At 38.7% G+C, this 17365-nt stretch overlaps 1 protein-coding gene across 1 annotated transcript in view; it reads left to right on the forward strand.

Moving 5' to 3' along the window:
* LOC144522531 (C-Jun-amino-terminal kinase-interacting protein 1-like) overlaps window positions 1-16806 on the forward strand; it is a 38024-nt gene extending 21218 nt beyond the window's left edge. The window contains exons 4-12 of the mRNA XM_078257680.1: window positions 1271-1849; window positions 2568-2825; window positions 8819-8894; window positions 8986-9152; window positions 9250-9353; window positions 11060-11170; window positions 12260-12330; window positions 12578-12676; window positions 15966-16806. Of these exons, the coding sequence (XP_078113806.1) occupies window positions 1271-1849; window positions 2568-2825; window positions 8819-8894; window positions 8986-9152; window positions 9250-9353; window positions 11060-11170; window positions 12260-12330; window positions 12578-12676; window positions 15966-16038 (1538 nt within the window). The 3' untranslated portion in view covers window positions 16039-16806. The remainder of the gene's footprint in view (window positions 1-1270; window positions 1850-2567; window positions 2826-8818; window positions 8895-8985; window positions 9153-9249; window positions 9354-11059; window positions 11171-12259; window positions 12331-12577; window positions 12677-15965) is intronic.
* Window positions 16807-17365: the final 559 nt, after the last annotated feature.

The following is a 17365-nucleotide window of genomic DNA, read 5'->3' on the forward strand; positions in this document are numbered from 1 at the left end:
CCACCCCTTTGCAAAACAATAACAAGACAGCAAAGTGGTACCAGAGCCACCACTCGAGCAGCGTTAAAAGGCAATTGTAGTATCCCTTTACGTAGAACATCATTTGCCCAAACTGCCTTTTTGGTAAAAGGGGCACAATTATGGAACTCTCTGCCAGATCATTTGAAATGTATCCCAACATTAGCCACCTTCAAAAAAAATACCAAATTGTGGCTAATTCGGGAACAATCTTGCTCTCATATTTAGTTTTTACACTGTGCTCTCTCTATTTACTTTCTTTCCTTTTTCATTTCATTTCATCTTGGTCTTATATTTAATAATGTAAATCTGTATTTTTATTTTTAACCAAAAGCCCTACTAGGGACAAGTGTCGTGAATTAGCTTCGGCTAAAAACACTATGATACATACATCAGATGACTGTTAAAGCTTATCTATGTTTTTTTCTATCTGTCCCTATCTAAATAAACCTTTAATAATAATAGTATCCAAACTGATGAACGATGAGTGGCACCAAGCACGTACATAATACACTAATATGGATTTAAGATTACAGGAATGTCACTAGTAATATTCTATATATTCATGAACTGGGGTACATTTCATGAACCTAAACAAATAGGGTTATTGTCTACTGGCAGATCTCCTGTATTTGCAGCATGTTTCTCCTAAAGGAACGGTTTTGGGGCTGTTCGGCCACCATAAGTTTGGGCCTGAAAACCAAAACGATGATCCCAAACTGACTAAAATGCTTTGTAGAGCTGAGGGCACCTGCAGAGATTGTAATAATTCTCTTTGAGTTTTCCACTACTAGAGACTCCCTTATTATAAATAGTCTTTTAAACCGTGGTTAATATAAAAAAAGAAAAAATTGTAATAATTGGGACAGCTTTAAAAATCTAGTTGTCGCATAGACACAAACAGACAGACAGGACTTAATATTAGTATTAACATTGGCCTTAAAAAAGTCCAGCTCTGATTACAACCACGGTCTTTGACTACTGGCCATACAGCACCTTTACCTTAACCTGAGGGGCTAAGTGCCTTGCCAAATAAAGACACTGATGAGTGCTGTGAAAGTATTCCGCTAAATAGTACTAGTTTGCTACAACAATCTAATCATATGTGTTAAGAAGTTTAAGGTGCAGTATTTTACATATGTGAAGTGGTTCATAAAACACTTTCTCCGCATTTTATTCCCAAAACAGTTTGCAAGCAGTTCACAAATGACTGTTGTTGTATCTAACCAGTGTCCATGATTTGTGTTCTTAGGCCAAAACCATGACAGGACCCAAGACAACCCCCCTATCCTCTCCCGGTCCAGTAGCGAGGGGGGGTCAAACAGAATGTCACTGAGCTCAGACACAGAGGCCCCCCCACCAGGGCCCCTGCATCCCTCTCTATCCCACCGAACCAACCCTGACATCAGAGAAGAAGAGGGGGAGGGAACTCCGACTCCCTCTGTGAACGTCCAGAACGGTCCAACCCACTGCCTTGCAGGTAATGAAAAAACAGAGATGGACTCTACTAAGGTCCATGCAGGGGGAGAAAAAGGTGACAATAACATTGAGGTGGATAGCACCGACTCTGTCACTCAGGGAGATCGTGCAGCTGCTCAGACTGTACCAAAGAGTGAAGCTACAGCAGGGTTAAATTATGACTCTGTTAAGTACACTCTGGTGGTCGATGAACACGCTCAATTGGAGTTGGTCAGCCTCAAGGACTGCTTGCACGGTTACAACGAGCACAAAGATGACAGCGATGCAGAGACGGTCTATCAGTCAGCCAATGAGGAGGAAGACCCAGAGTATGAGGAGGAGAGAAAGGGGAGAGAGGAAGCAAGGAAGCAAGGTAATCATACAGATTCCTTTTTAACATGGCTGAGCTCACTTCTGTCACAAAGCAGTATCATGAGTTGGTACAACAGTGGCCAAGCTCATAGTGTAAGTTCATTAAATGTAGAAGGTTTATCCCTTTTGGAGCATGAATGTTCTAAGCCAGGAGTGTCAAACTCAACTTCACTAAGGGCCACACTGGAAAATGAGAATCCCATCAAGAGCCAGACAGTTTATTGACATTGACATTTGGTCAACTTTAAGCCCCTAGCAAAAAAGTTCCTTAGCCATCAGAGAAAAAAAGTGTCAAAAAAGATTGGACAGATAGTCTAGCTAGCTGTCTGGATTTACCCTGCAGAGATCTGAGGAGCAGTTAACCATAGTCCTCAGAAATCCACCGGAGTTTAAAATTCCAACACAAAGAAAGCAGAAGGTAACAAACATCCGGCCATAAAGAGTGAAATCCGGCAGAATTTCCGGGCGGCAACGGAGCAATCCCAGAAGTGGAACATCGTGGATATAGACTATCTGCATATCAACAGAAAAAATAAATGTTATCATGTTATTAAGTTGGAACATAAAAAGAGAAAAGAGGGCCTTGTGGAACACCACTGAACAGATGGAGCACACTCTTTGTACTAGATAATTGTGCATATAATATTGTCTGAAGTTGTTCCTTGGTTTTTGTTTCTTGCTGCTAATAGTTTAACCTTTCCTTGTTTTTCTGCTCCAAGAGAGGAGGAAAGAGGAGGAAAAGAGAAGAAAGGAGGAGGATGAGAAGAAGAAAAGGAGGGAAGAGGATGTGAAGAGGAGGAGAGAGGAGGAGGTGAAGAGGAGGCGGGAAGTTGTGGCAAGGATCTGCAAGCAGTCCAAGGTAACATCAACCACAACTTCAGAGGAAGAGGAGTCTAACGGAGGAAGGGCCAGAACTTCCAGAAGTAAGAAGTTCCTCAACCTGTTTTCCAACAACAGCAGTCATTACAGCACCACTGGTTTGTATATTCTTCAAATATTAAGTTTAAATCAAAAATAATTTATAAATTAGGCTGTGAGTTCAGGCGCATTAACGATAACTAATGTAAGTTGCTTCCTGCCTGTCTTTTAACCCTTATGTTGTCTTTGGGTCAAATTTGACCTGTTTTCTAAATTTCTATATCAGAATTATGGGTTCTTTTACCTAATTTTGATTACCCAAAAATAACATGGATGATTCCATACAACACGTTTCGCAAGTACACTACTTTCATTCACAATTTTTGGCACAAACATTTGAGAAATGTTTCGAAACTGAACGTTGACATATACCGTGTACTATTTCCTCAAATTCCAAATTAAGTTCCAAAATTCCAAAAATAAGTGTAAAACTAGTAAGAAGTTGGTGTTCGTGGTGTTCATTCATGGTAGTGAAAAGAACCGTTATATGTAAAAAACTAAAAAAGCATGAAAATAAAAAGCACCAAAAATGTCAAAAAAAGAGTCAAAGACCTCATAAAAAGTGTTGCCTTTTAGTTTTGACCCGGGAGGACGATGCATGGTCGAATAGAAGACAACACAAGGGTTAAACATGCATCACAGTTCTCCTCTGCCATTTTATTGTACAGACAGTAGAGAGGAAATATGAGCTAAGATTATCCGTATATGCATTGATATACCAAAAATGACCGGCCAAGAAATACATATAATTATATAGTCTTGACTAGGTATATATATATATAGATTGAAAGTTCACTTTATTCGTCACCTCTACAGTTGTTGTATCATTTCTAAGTGAGTATGTTGAAGCTTCCGTTGTCAATGTCACATATTTGAGGTCTTAAAGGATAACTACCGTTGTTTTCCACCTGGACCCTATTTTCCTATGGATTTTGTTTTAAAGATTATTTTTTTGGGGCTTTACCCTTTATTACATAGAGACAGCAGATAGGGCAAACGCTCTTACTGGGTGAGCTAGAGGCCGCCCCGGGAACAAAAATCTTTGACATTGGTCCAGTATTAAGCAAGAGACAAGCGAAACGAAACAAAACGAAACAAGCTACAATGTAAGTTAAGCCTAACGTGTGCTACATTTCATTACATTTAAAGGGTAACTACCGTTTTTTTCAGCCAATCCTATTTTCCTATGTTTTTCTGTCTGAGTGACTGATGGGAACAACAGTCTTTGAAATTGGTCCAGCATTAAGCAAGATCGCTGCAGTCGGCAGCAGCGAAACAAGCTACAATGTAAGTTAATAGGGCAATTATACAGCTTGTATTTACCTTAACAAAAGTGCTCGTTTTGCCAGTGACAGGCTCAGATAAATATTCTAAGTGTCTGACAACATGGAAAAGATTTCTAAGGAGGTCGACCTTTCTGTTAAAGGATTAGATCCTTTATTTAAACATAAAAACATCTGCGAAATTGCGTTCGCTAAACCCACCAGACTAAATAAACAATAATTTTAGCATCGTAAAATACACTTCTTTCAAAGTCAACAGAAACAATATAAAACTGAAAAGCCATTTTGGGCTGTCGTTCCACTTTTCCAACCATCACAACAATAGTTTTGGTTGAAATAAACACAGTTTACTGATTTACATGTGATAATATGATGGCTCTATACACGCTAAAAGTATTGTTTTTTTAAATGGAGTCTGATGGGTTTAGCGCTAGCCACTTTAGAGCTGTTTCTGGTTAAACAGAAAGGTCTCAAAGAGGTTTTAAAGGTCTATATCTGAAGGGATCATTTCCATAATGTTGTCAGACACTTAGAATAGTAATATGACCCTGTCAGTGGCAAAACAAGCAATTTTGTGAAGGTATTGCCCTATTAAATAAATATATATGTATACACTCACCTAAAGGATTATTAGGAACACCCTACTAATACCGTGTTTGACCCCCTTTCGCCTTCAGAACTGCCTTAATTCTTCGTGGCATTGATTCAACAAGGTGCTGGAAGCATTCTTTAGAAATGTTGGCCCATATTGATAGGATAGCATCTTGCAGTTGATGGAGATTTGTGGGATGCACATCCAGGGCACGAAGCTCCCGTTCCACCACATCCCAAAGATGTTCTATTGGGTTGAGATTCAAGCTTGTGACATGGTGCATTATCCTGCTGGAAGTAGCCATCAGAGGATGGGTACATGGTGGTCATGAAGGGATGGACATGGGTCAGAACAATGCTCAGGTAGGCTGTGGCATTTAAACGATGCCCAATTGGTACTAAGGGGCCTAAAGTGTGCCAAGAAAACATTCCCCACACCATTCCACCACCACCACAAGCCTGCACAAGGCATGACCGATCCATGTTCTCATTCTGTTTACGCCAAATTCTGACTCTACCATCTGAATGTCTCAACAGAAATCAAGACTCCTCAGACCAGGCAACACTTTTACAGTCTTCAACTGTCCAATTTTGGTGAGCTCGTGCAAATTGTAGCCTCATTTTCCTATTTTTAGTGGAGATGAGTGGTACCCGGTGGGGTCTTCTGCTGGTGTAGCCCATTCGCCTCAAGGTTTTTCGTGTTGTGGCTTCACAAATGCTTTGCTGCATACCTCGGTTGTAACGAGTGGTTATTTGAGACAAAGTTGATCTTCTATCAGTTGGAATCAGTCGGCCCATTCTCCTCTGAGCTCTAGCATCAACAAGGCATTTTCGCCCACAGGACTGCCGCATACTGGTTGTTTTTCCTTTTTCAGACCATTCTTTGTAAACCTTAAAAATGGTTGTGCGTGAAAATCCCAGTAACTGAGCAGATTGTGAAATACTCAAACCAGCCCATCTGGCACCAACAACCATGCCACGCTCAAAGTTGCTTAGATCACCTTTCTTTCCCATTCTGACATTTAGTTTGGAGTTCAGGAGATTGTCTTGACCAGGACCACATCCCTAAATGTATTGAAGCAGCTGCCATGGTTGATTAGATAATTGCATTAATGAGAAATCTTACAGGTGTTCCTAATAATCCTTTAGGTGAGTGTATATGAAGCAGCATTTTAAAATGTATTGGATTTATTAAATCATTTTAATTTTTTAAAATACCTACTTAAACACATTGAAAAAAAAAGTGAAATTTGTTATTGAGACCAGAACAGAAAGTGGAAAAAAACATGATGTTAGAGACATTGGCAGTTCATTAATTGGCATTCATGGGGGCGGTGAGATTACATCTGGTGTAGCCTGTTAATCAGACTGAAATGCCATTTTGTTTCACTTCTGTCATTCAGCCTGATATTGGGTGTATTGTATACGCTAGCCAATTTCTTGTTCGCTTTGCCCTTACCCACTCTTAGCAATTGATTTAATATATCCATCCCAGCAGTCATTTTCAGTTAATATTAGGGCTGTCAAACGATAAATTTTTTCTTAATCTCGATTAATCGCTGAATTTCTATAGTTAATGATTAAAATTCTATTATTTTGCATTTCAGAACTGTTTTTAAGTACATATTAACAATGGAAAGCAATTCTTACCAGTGTATCTTGATTGGGAATCAAATGAATGCGAAGAAAGTTACTTTATGAATTTGACTTTAAGATTTGTATTTGTTTATTATTTATTTATTTATTTACTTTAAACAAAAGAAACGTGTATGAATCTGTCATTATTGCACAATTCCTCCAAGTACCTAACTAAAAAAAACTCTATCCTTACACCACAGCAATTAACTGAGATGTAACACTAACACTTTGCTTATACAAACAAAATGGTCCAAAAACCGGATGCCACAGCAGGACATTTGTCGGCAACTAGCACTCTCCAAAATAATGCTTTGCCTGAGCCCGCTAGCATTAACCTGAGTCACGTTAACTGTACTATGCTTAGCTCGTAGGTGGCAGCTCAAGCTCGACGTGCTTCGTGATATTTTAATTCGGCTTTACACAATGTGCACGTGGCTTTCTACTTGTCTACTGAGCCATCCGGGAGTTTTGGAAAATAAAAAGCGCCATTCAGAATTGTGTTGCTGCTGTCTTTTTCCGTCATGCCTGCAGCAGCAGGATGTGTTACGAGGAAGTATGGCAGCTTGATGATAAGTAAAGGTGCGGCAAAGGGTCAAAATAGTAGCCTAGCTATAGTCTAGAGATTTTAGAACAGCTAAGGGGCGTTGCTAGGCACGACGTGAAGCCGAGTGAAGTGTAAAATAAATAAATAAATGGCGGCATGCGATTAATGCATTTTTTTAATAAAATGAATGCGTTATGCTCGGCCCTTAATCGCATTGCGATTAACGCGTTAATGCTTACAGCCCTAGTTAATATGGAAGCTGCAGTAACGGTTGATAGGAGCAGTTAACATTTATATAATATATTGATTCAATAGCCTTTATTTCTGTAGATCGAAGTACAGCAACCTGCACAGCTTTTGACCATTGGTATGTCGCTGTTTTTCACAAATCAAATCAAGTCAATGATGATTATTTGTCACTTACACAATCATACACAGTACAACGTGTTGTGAAGTTCTTTTGTGCGTATAGCTCTAGCAAGTAATTATGAAGAGTAAGAAAAAAATAATAGTATAGAATTCCATAGAATGAAATAAACCAAATAAAATGAAATATTTTACAAAAGAAACAATCAACACAACATATCAGTAAGTTTTCAGAGGAATGAAACAGTATGACAGTGGATTAGTTTTGGGGAAAATGAAACAATACAACCGGCACATAGTATAACATATGCAATGTGTGGCAGGCGGATGGATTATAATTAAACCTGGACGCAGCAGAGAGAGGAGTCTGTTGTTGGGATGATTGAGATATTTTATGATCCTTTCATCCAGCACCTCCCGGTGTGAACTTCCTCTAGGGCTTTACTTTGCTACGTTTACACCTCACATTCACACTGCTCTGGCGTTTCCGAGCCCCTAAACCAGAGACATTTGAAAACACTTCTGACCCCATTTTGGTTTGGAATCTGCAGGTTTGTGTTGCAAGTCTCAACGGCCGCAAACGGAGACCTTTGGCAACACTGACACTGACGCCTATCTTTCGCCGCCTGTTTGGGTCTTATTGGTCATGACGTCTTGTTGTCTAAGACTAAGCTACTAACGTTACCATAGCAACTATCAACAACGGGCGGAGTATACATGCTGCCTCCTGTTTAACCCGGCACGCGCATGCCCAGTATACAAGTGAATGTTTATGAGATATGCAGTTTGGGCGTGTTAGCTTAAACGGAGATTAGTTCTTCTACTGGAGCTAAAAACACTTGTGTTCACAGAGTTCGTTTTTGTTACTGCTTAAAAACAAAAACATAGCAATGTAAATGTAGCCTTAGTGCTGCTCCCAAACCAGGCGTTGATTCATGTAGTATCGACCTTTTCAATGGAATTCCATTGCTAGGCAACAGTCTGGGTCTTTGTTAACTTCCTGTCAACTTTTGTCATTCACATACACTGCAACCAAGGAACCTTATAAAACGTTTGTTTTCTTGACCGCAACAAGAAATAAACTAGAATACATTTAGAATGCTTATGTTTAAATGTAACTTATGTGTAACTGTGAAATGGTCTACAGTGACTAGAACAGGCAGTGTGTTGATATGCGTTGCTATTGTCTGTACAGTGAGTAGTCGCTAGAGGACAGGATGGTCTATGTTCAGTGTTATATGTAAGGAAGTAATGCAAAAACCAAGAGACAATATGAGCTATCATAGTAGGAAGTAGCTACTGAGAAGATTTCCAGAACATTGCTATGTTAATGCCACTTGAATATTAGTAAAGTTCATCAAACTGGATAAGCAAAGTCTGTACTTTACTCAAATTTAATGACATTATTTCCCGGATGTGATTTCAAGGCTCTGTCAGAACTTTAGTTTACTATTGCCAACGCAAAAATTACAGACATGGCCAATTCGAATGTGATAGAGATCACAGACAAACTCTGCAATTATTGCAAAGTGTCAGTCCAAATTGGATCACTTGCCTTTTTTTCATTACACGCTGATATGACACAAAATACAGATAATTGTGAGTGTAACATCAATGCTGTATCATTCAGGTGCTGGGTCATTTGGTGTGTTCTCCTGTGTTTTGGATGGAGTGGAGAGACAACAGAGCCACAGAGCTGCCTACAGGTTAAAACATATGAACATACACAAACTAATTGTGACAGGTCCAAATAAACACATTAGTCTGAAATCTGTATTTTTCATGCCCGTTTTTTAGGTTTGTCCCTCGTCATGCAGATGAGCTTTACCTAGAGACAGATGACCCAGTGTTAATACTGAACCAGTCTGAAGACCTGTGGTGTCAGGGCTACAACATGAGGACTGGAGCGACCGGCATCTTCCCTGCCTTCTATGCTGTCAAGGTGGCCAAAGAATATAACCAAGGTATATTGCAAAAAACTGGAATGTAAAACCCGAATACTACCATCATCAGCGACATTTGAAATGTAAGATGTTTTTTTGTTCTCCTTTCTTCTCGCAGTCCAGAAAGATGGCTGGATAGAGCAGTTCCAGGGGCGGTTCCTGGGTTCAGTACAGGTCCCGATCCACAAGGGCAACGACATGCTTTGTGCTGCGATGCAGAAGGTGCAAACAGACACTGTACAACAGAACCATACCATGAAAGCTGATTATCGGTGATATAGTGGCAGGGTGTAACCAAATAAAAGCTAATTGCAGGAAAGTCTTAATGCTTTTGAACCTGTCCTTTTACATTTTAATATGTCTTAGTTTATACTGATATCTTTTATCTTTTTTAAAATTATTATTAATGAAACAAAAGATAAATGAAGCTGTTGGGGATCCCAACAAAACAAATTACTGATACGGTTGGCCTATCAAATAAATGAAATGGGTCGCTCACAGAAACCCACAAATAAACCCACAGAGAATTAGCACCAACATTTTTAACCTCTTTTAGTTAATGTAATAGTGAACAGGTGAACATTGTAGAGCATTTATCAGCTAAAGAGAATTTTTTTTCACATTTGACAGAGCTAAATGGAGAGTGAATATTGGACACAAACACAACTCCAATATGTTAATGTTGCTCTGTCTCAGCTAAATGTGTAAAAGCAACTGTTTGCTAACATGTTAGCCATAACAACTTTATAAGGTGATAATACAGCAAGGCAGTTTGTCTGTCAGCTTGTTTTGAAATCCCTCTGCTTCCAAGTGGTCAAAACGAAGAAATGAATGCAGCAGTCAACAGGCAATATGAGTGAGTACTCGGGGGGGAAAAAAATCCAACGTAAAAATGGGGTCTGAAATGAGTTTTTGATGGTGTCTTGAAGTAGCCTGGGATCATGAAAATTTTTGTCTTTATTGGGGGTAGCCCAGCGCTGTTATCCATGGTCAAAACGATCACAGTCTAACATTCTTTAATCAGTGTGTTAAACATTATGTTACCATACACGTTATCTTGGTGACTGGCATGAACCACTTGTCACATTAAAAAAAAAAGTCATTTTGAAAATGAATGGGTAAATCGCAAAGTCGACCCAACAGGGTGACAGAAAACTACGAAACTGACATGACAAGATGGCGAGCAAGGAAGTTTACTCGGCTGTCTGGCCTCATTCAGTATAAAATCAATATTGAAATCGTGGATGGTCCTCACTAGGTAGGCTCTGGATAGTTTCTTTGCGCAAAAGATACAAGTGGAAATCTCCTCAGTGATGTATTTTTTCTTTTATTCATATTTATTATTATCCATATATTTTAGGTTACTGCGGTCTCGAAAAACTTTCCCTCCTTACCTAACTGACAAACTATCTTGCTCTGCGGAGCTGACAACTATTTCTGGCACTTTTCATGTGAACAAGTTGAATGTCTTTAAGGTGTATGGAAAGCCATCCAGTTCAAATATACAGGATTACTAACACGTTAACAACATGTAGACAATGTGTTGTCAACATGTAGACCACACATAGGCATGTTGTCAAACTTGTTGCATAGCATTGTTAGACAACGTGTTGACAACACCCTATCTGTCAACGTGTTGACAACACCCTAACAATTCTATGACAACATATTGCCAACATGTTGATTTCGCATGATTCTGAGACATTTGGCCACTCACCCACTACTTGGGTGAGTGTCATAAGTTCCCAAATTGCTGCTGAGCAGTAGGGTTAAACCATTTCTGTCTGCCTGGGGGGTTGCCGACAACTATTTAACCTCTTGTGTTTTATAACTCAAAATCAAGATTGGCTTATATCTTATATATTTGACTAAACCTGGTATGTCTGGTAGGTCATGTATGTTTAATGACTGATTATTTGTGTGAACAGGTGGCGTGTAACAGGCGGTTAGCAGGTCAGCCTCCTTCAACCTGTGTGCTGGAGGTCAGTGTGAAAGGTGTGAAGATCAGTGTCCAAGACCAGTGTCACTCTGCTCATAGGGTATGTGCATTACTGTATCTACACATACACACACCTACCTTCTGTCCTTTGTAAGTGTCACACCTTTTACATTACATGTCATTTAACTGACACTTTTATTCAAAGCGACTTTACACTTTAATTGCTATATATGTCAGAGGTTGCACGCCTCTGGAGCTAGGGGTTAAGTGTCTTGCTCAGGGACACATTGGTTAATGTATCGCAGTGGGAATCAAACCCAGGTCTCCCACACCAAAGGCATGTGTCATATCCACTGTTCCATCACCACCCCTTTTCAAATTCAGCTGATAGAAAACCTGCAGCAGGTAATTATGATGGTGGAAACAAGATACCTTGCTGTAGTTAGGTCTATAGCACTCTATAGTGGCTATTAGCAGTAACTACAAGAAAAAAAGGTGATGGTGATGTCTACTAGGGCTGGAGGATTAATTGAAAATGTATCGACATCGAAATTCTGAATTATCGACGTATTTTTCCCATGACAATAATTTCGATAATTTATTTCTGTTGGTAGGCCTACTTTCTCCTTAAAAACATTCTACCGCGTGTGCAGGGTCCAAAATTAACAGTTGCCAAATGCGGGGGTGGGCTGACACGCACACACACAAACACTTGCGCACACACCTGAAACCAACCGCTAACTTCTGTTTACTGATTGTTAGTTAATTAATTAGCCAGTAAGTGCAGATTTTTGGCAGCCAGCCTTCCAAAATAAAGCACAATGTTATTAAAGGTTAGCGGATCATTAACCACAAGCAACTTGCTGGTTCAAAAGTTAGGACTAATATGTTAATTGGCAGTTAAGAAAAGATTGTATAGCCTATTTACATTTTTATCATGCAAAAGACGTTTTTTAAAACTTTATACAAAAAAATTTAAGAACGCAGTGTCCATCATCGAATCAAACATTTTTTTTTTCACATCTATCTTTATCGAGGTAAAATGCGCAATTAATCGTGATTTTGATTTCAGGTCATATCGTGCAGCCCTAATGTCTACTCTGCCAGTTTGGATAAATAATCCATGTGGAAATTCTGGATTTAAATCATTCAAACTTTACATTTCTATCTTTGTGTCCATCTCTTTCAGGGGGACCAGTGTTTCCATTTCTTCCAGTTGAAGAACATCTCATTCTGTGGCTGTCATCCAAAACACAGCAAGTGAGTCAGATTAAGGGATTATTTGATTGAGTCGATTCCCACACTTGCATGAGAAATGCATTAAACTATATTAAAGTGTACCTGTTCTCACAGACTGTTATGTGCCATTACATTTCAATGACTGATGTAATGATCACAAATGTAAGCGTAGTGCTCTGTCTATTACAGCAGATTTGCCTCAACAAATATTTGTAAATTAACCTCTAAAGTGTAAGTATCCTGAGTCATGCTAATTACTGCACTACAGGTATTTTGGTATCATCACCAAACACCCTGACCAAGAGCGCTTTGCCTGTCATGTGATGATGTCAGAGACAACACTACATCCTCTGGCTGAGTCTGTAGGGTGAGACCTATTGATTTGTATTGTGTTCTGTATTCTATTCTATTATCTTGAATATTTTATACATATCTTCTGTTTACAATTGAATATACATTTCTGCTCAGGATCAATGGTGGAAAGTAACTTGCAAATTATTCAAGTACTCCTCTTAAGTGGCTCCATTTTTGCTGCTTTATACTTCAACTCTATTACACTTAAAAATGGAAATACTGTACTAGCTCCACATTACTTTACTAGCATATATTCATTTTAAAGCTATAGTTACTTTGCTTATTAAGATTTCTCATACAAAAGGTGTAATTAATAACTTATTAACTATGAAGCTTATAAAATAAACAGTGTAAAGAGTATTTCAATCAAATTCTTGACAAGGTGCAGCATTACAATGCTATATATATATATATATATATATATATATATATATATATATATATATATATATAATATTTTTCTGCTGGCTCTGGGCCTGTTGCTTGTATTACAAAGACCCCCCTCCCCCTCTCTCTCAAACTCAGGCCAAACTACTGAAAATTACTGGAATTGTTGGGTCTTTATAAATTAGTGTGGTCTAGACCTACTCTATCTGTAAAGTGTCTTGAGATAACTCTTGTTATGAATTGATACTATAAATAAAATTGAACTCAGATTCAATTGTAAAACTAGACAATGCTAAACAAATATAAACCAAGATTCTGTAACTGTATTGCCTACTTCTCACCTAAAATGTTTTCAGAAACATTTTGTGCACTGTCAAATGAAACCGTAAAACTAGACAGTGCTGATCAAATATAAACCAAGATTCTGTTACTGTATTGCTTATTTAACTCAAATGTTTTCAGAAAACATATTTAGTGCACTATTTGGCTGAACTAGGAGATTGTTTGTAACCAGCCAGGCACCATATTGGTTCTGTGACATGCTCGCGTTACGTTACCAACCAGCGGGAGCGTTTATTGGTACAATGCGGCGCATTGCATTCTGGTAATTGTAGATTTTCTACCTTCTGAGTGACAGCAGCTTTACTCTGTTTCTCTGACCATTTAGCACCAATTAAAAAAAAAAAAAAAGGTCTGCACCATTCTACTACATAGAAATCCCAGTTTCATGAACAGACCCTTTTTAAAGCAGTAAAATACTCCTTTAATGTATCAGCAACAATGGTCAGATAATGTTTTACCAACATAAAACTCTGCAACATTACTCTACAAGTACTTTTACTTTTGATTTTAAGTACATTTTGCTAATACTTCAAAATGCAGGAATATATGTAGATGAATATTTTTTACAATTGGCTATTGCTACTTCTACTTAATTAAAAGGTTAAAATAAATACTTTTACTACTACTAATATGAAAGACAAAAGAAAATATTTGTAATATCTATAATGTCAGTCTGGACAGTAGTTGTCAAAATAGCTTGCTCTGTCACCTCATATCATCCTTTGGTTTCTTTTGGATACACAGAGTTGGGCTCCATCCAAACAAAAGAGTGGTCGATAATACAACTAAACAAATGCATGGTACCATCCATGTATTGTGTTTCATTGTTATCCGTTTTAGAGATTCTCTGACCACTCCTGAGATACTCAATCAAATACTAAAGCACAGAGACGGTTAAAGGTGAATATTGCAAAGGTTTTATGTAATGCAATTCAATTTTATTTGTAGTATCAAATCGTAAGAGTTATCTCAAGACACTTTACAGATAGAGTAGGTCTAGACCACACTTTAATTTACAAAGACCCAACAATTCCTGTAATAATTCCCCCAAGAGCAAGCATTCAGTGGTGAGAAAAAAACTTCCTTTTAAGCAGAAACCTCGGGTGGTGAGGAAAACTTCCTTTTAGGGAGAAACCATGTACAGACCCAGGCTCTTGGTGGACAGTTGTCTGATGGTGCCGGTTGGGGTTGTGATGAACAGTGACAATTAGAGTCACAATAAAAGGTAATGGAACTATGACTAGAAATAGTAGTTCATGGCATAGCAGGGCACTGCAGGGTGTTACAGGGTGTGGTAGGGCACTCCCCTGTAATTAATCACAGGGGAGTTACAGAGGAAAAGTCACAAGGTCTTATCAGTTTTGTTTTCCCTGGCAGCTCCCAAAGAACATAGAGAAACAGTGATTAGATGCTTGTCACAAAAGATGTTACGAATGACACTGGCGTAAACCCAAACGCAGACAGAGACAGAGTCAGAGTAATAGTTAAAAGTTTATTACAGTACTTAATTGTCCAGGTTTTCAGAGGGGTACAGGTCCAGGGGTTCCAAGCAGGAGTGTCCGTGCTATCCGGGTGTGCGTGTTCAGTCTGTAGGGAGGTCCAGTGGTAGCGAGCAGAATGGTAGATGGCAGGAGTGAGTGGCAGCCGGAGTCAGGTTGCAAAGAACTGTAGCACGAGAGAAAACAGGTCAAATCCGGCGGGTTGAGTCAACCGTGAGACTAACGTCGTCATCTTGACTATGATCTGACGATGAGTGATGAGTGATTATGGTGAATGAGCTGCAGCTGGAACCCTAACTCCAGCACACCAGGCTTCACTCCTGCAATTACAAACAGACAGAGGGAAGGGGGAGAGGAGAGACAGAAAGCTACCTGGCTGTAGCAGTAGTAGCAGGCCTAACACAAGAAGTCTATGCTCATTGGAAAGCAGCCACATTAATCTTTTTCTAAACCAATGGAAAGATTCCTTTACAACAACCATGCTCAATAACCAGTGACAAGCTTTTTGCATGTCTCCATACAATTGAATATATTTAGCTTTTCCTTTAATGGTCATTCAGACTTACTGTCTTACCAAGGACATGCTGTCATATATAAACAGACAGATTTATATACATGGTCCCAAGCCTATGGAACTTTTTCACAGCAGACATTTTGACTTGTCATAGGAGGAAAAGCACAGCTCAAATTGATAACCTCAACGATGGCTCAATTCCATCAAGTGTCCCAGTAAGCTGTTTCAGTGAGTCAGCATGCACCATACCAGGGCCTCTCCTAAGTGGATTAATGGTTTTGAATACACCTGTGCTTTTCCTGCTACAACATGTCAACATGTCTGCCGTGAAAAAGGTCTATAGCTCCAGGAATGTACCTGCACCTGTCACAGTAAACAAAACCTCTATGGCCCTCTGTCTGCATCTCAATAACACAGCTCATAGAACAATGTGAGACAGCTTTGAACACAATGCATACAGAAAAATCTACAAATGATAAATAATGAAACTTGAGGAATCATAATTCCTTAACACTGTATTGTCGTTTTATTTTCTAATTCTCTTCTCTGGTGTCCCACAGGAGGGCATTCCAGCAGTATTACAAGGAACACATTGGCTACTCTTGTCCCACTGAAGACATCTTCATTGAATAACACCTCTCCCGCATCCACACTATGTACTGAATACTCACTATGTGCATGTAAGCCTGGTCTTACACAGCGAACTGGACCACTGATTTATCTTTGTCAGAGTACTTGCATGGTGGATTTCCTTTCTTACCTGCATCCAGTGATACAGCGAGCTTTCCCTTTCCTTTGGCCTTGTGCCAATATTAATACCTCTATGGATGGATAGGATCACATGAAATGTTCCATACACTGGGAACAAATGTAACTTACCCAAATTCAAATACAAATATCTGATATTGATATATTTTATGGGTTAAAATTACTTGTATGTAACTACACGTAGATATTGGCTGTAAAACCATATAAACAGCCTTCAGGACTATGAAGTTAATTTAAGGACAGAATGTTTATATCATTCCGTTTTAAACTTGCAACCAGTGCTGAAATAAATAATCATTTACCAGTGACAGTTTTGGTAATTAGTTAACCATTTGAGTCATGTATCAAAAAAGTTATCAGCCATGTTAGCAGCTCTGTGAGTCTGTTTTTAGGCACAGTAGTACTTTAAGCTACTGTAAAAGCCAATTTCAGCATGCTAAGACGTGCGCAATGGCAGTGTTTAGCAGGTCATGTTTACCATGTGAGCAGCTAACATTTGCCAATTAGCAATAGAAACACAAAGTACAGCTGAGGCTAATGGAAATGTCGTTAGCTTGCAGGTATCTGAACATAAACCAAACTAGATCAGGATCACCAAAGTTGTTACAATTTATCCTGTGGGGAACATGAATGTCTATAAAAGATTTCTTGTAAGCCTATCTAATTTTTGTCAAGATATTTGAGTCTGGAAAAAATGTTGGACCAACTGTATGAAACTGACATATGGAAAGCCACGCTATACAGATAACAATGAAAACGCTGAACATTTTAAAATCAGAGGATATGCTGTTTTTCTCTTTCATATAATTGGAAATTGCATTTTTGGACTCTTGGTCAGACAAGTTAAACAATTTAAAGACATCACATTAGGCTCTGGGAACCTGATGATAAGCCTTTGTCATTATTTTTGACATTTCATAAACTAACTGATTTGTCAGTAAAGTAAAAAAAAACTAAACAAATTCAATTCAAAAAAAGGTTCCTTGCAACAATACTTGTAGTCATATTTGATGTCACGGCATGATGAATGCACTTAAATGAAAATAATCTATATGTGCTTGAGTTCTAGTTTGTATAGGCTACATTAGACAAACTTCATCATAGCTAATTTTTACTTGTAGCGACTGGTTTGTACTCATATTGATGGTCACGTGGTTAAACGTTAAGCACACTAAATACATTTGAAAAAAGT

This window comes from Sander vitreus, chromosome 8, assembly GCF_031162955.1.
Source record: "Sander vitreus isolate 19-12246 chromosome 8, sanVit1, whole genome shotgun sequence".
NCBI lineage: Eukaryota > Metazoa > Chordata > Actinopteri > Perciformes > Percidae > Sander > Sander vitreus.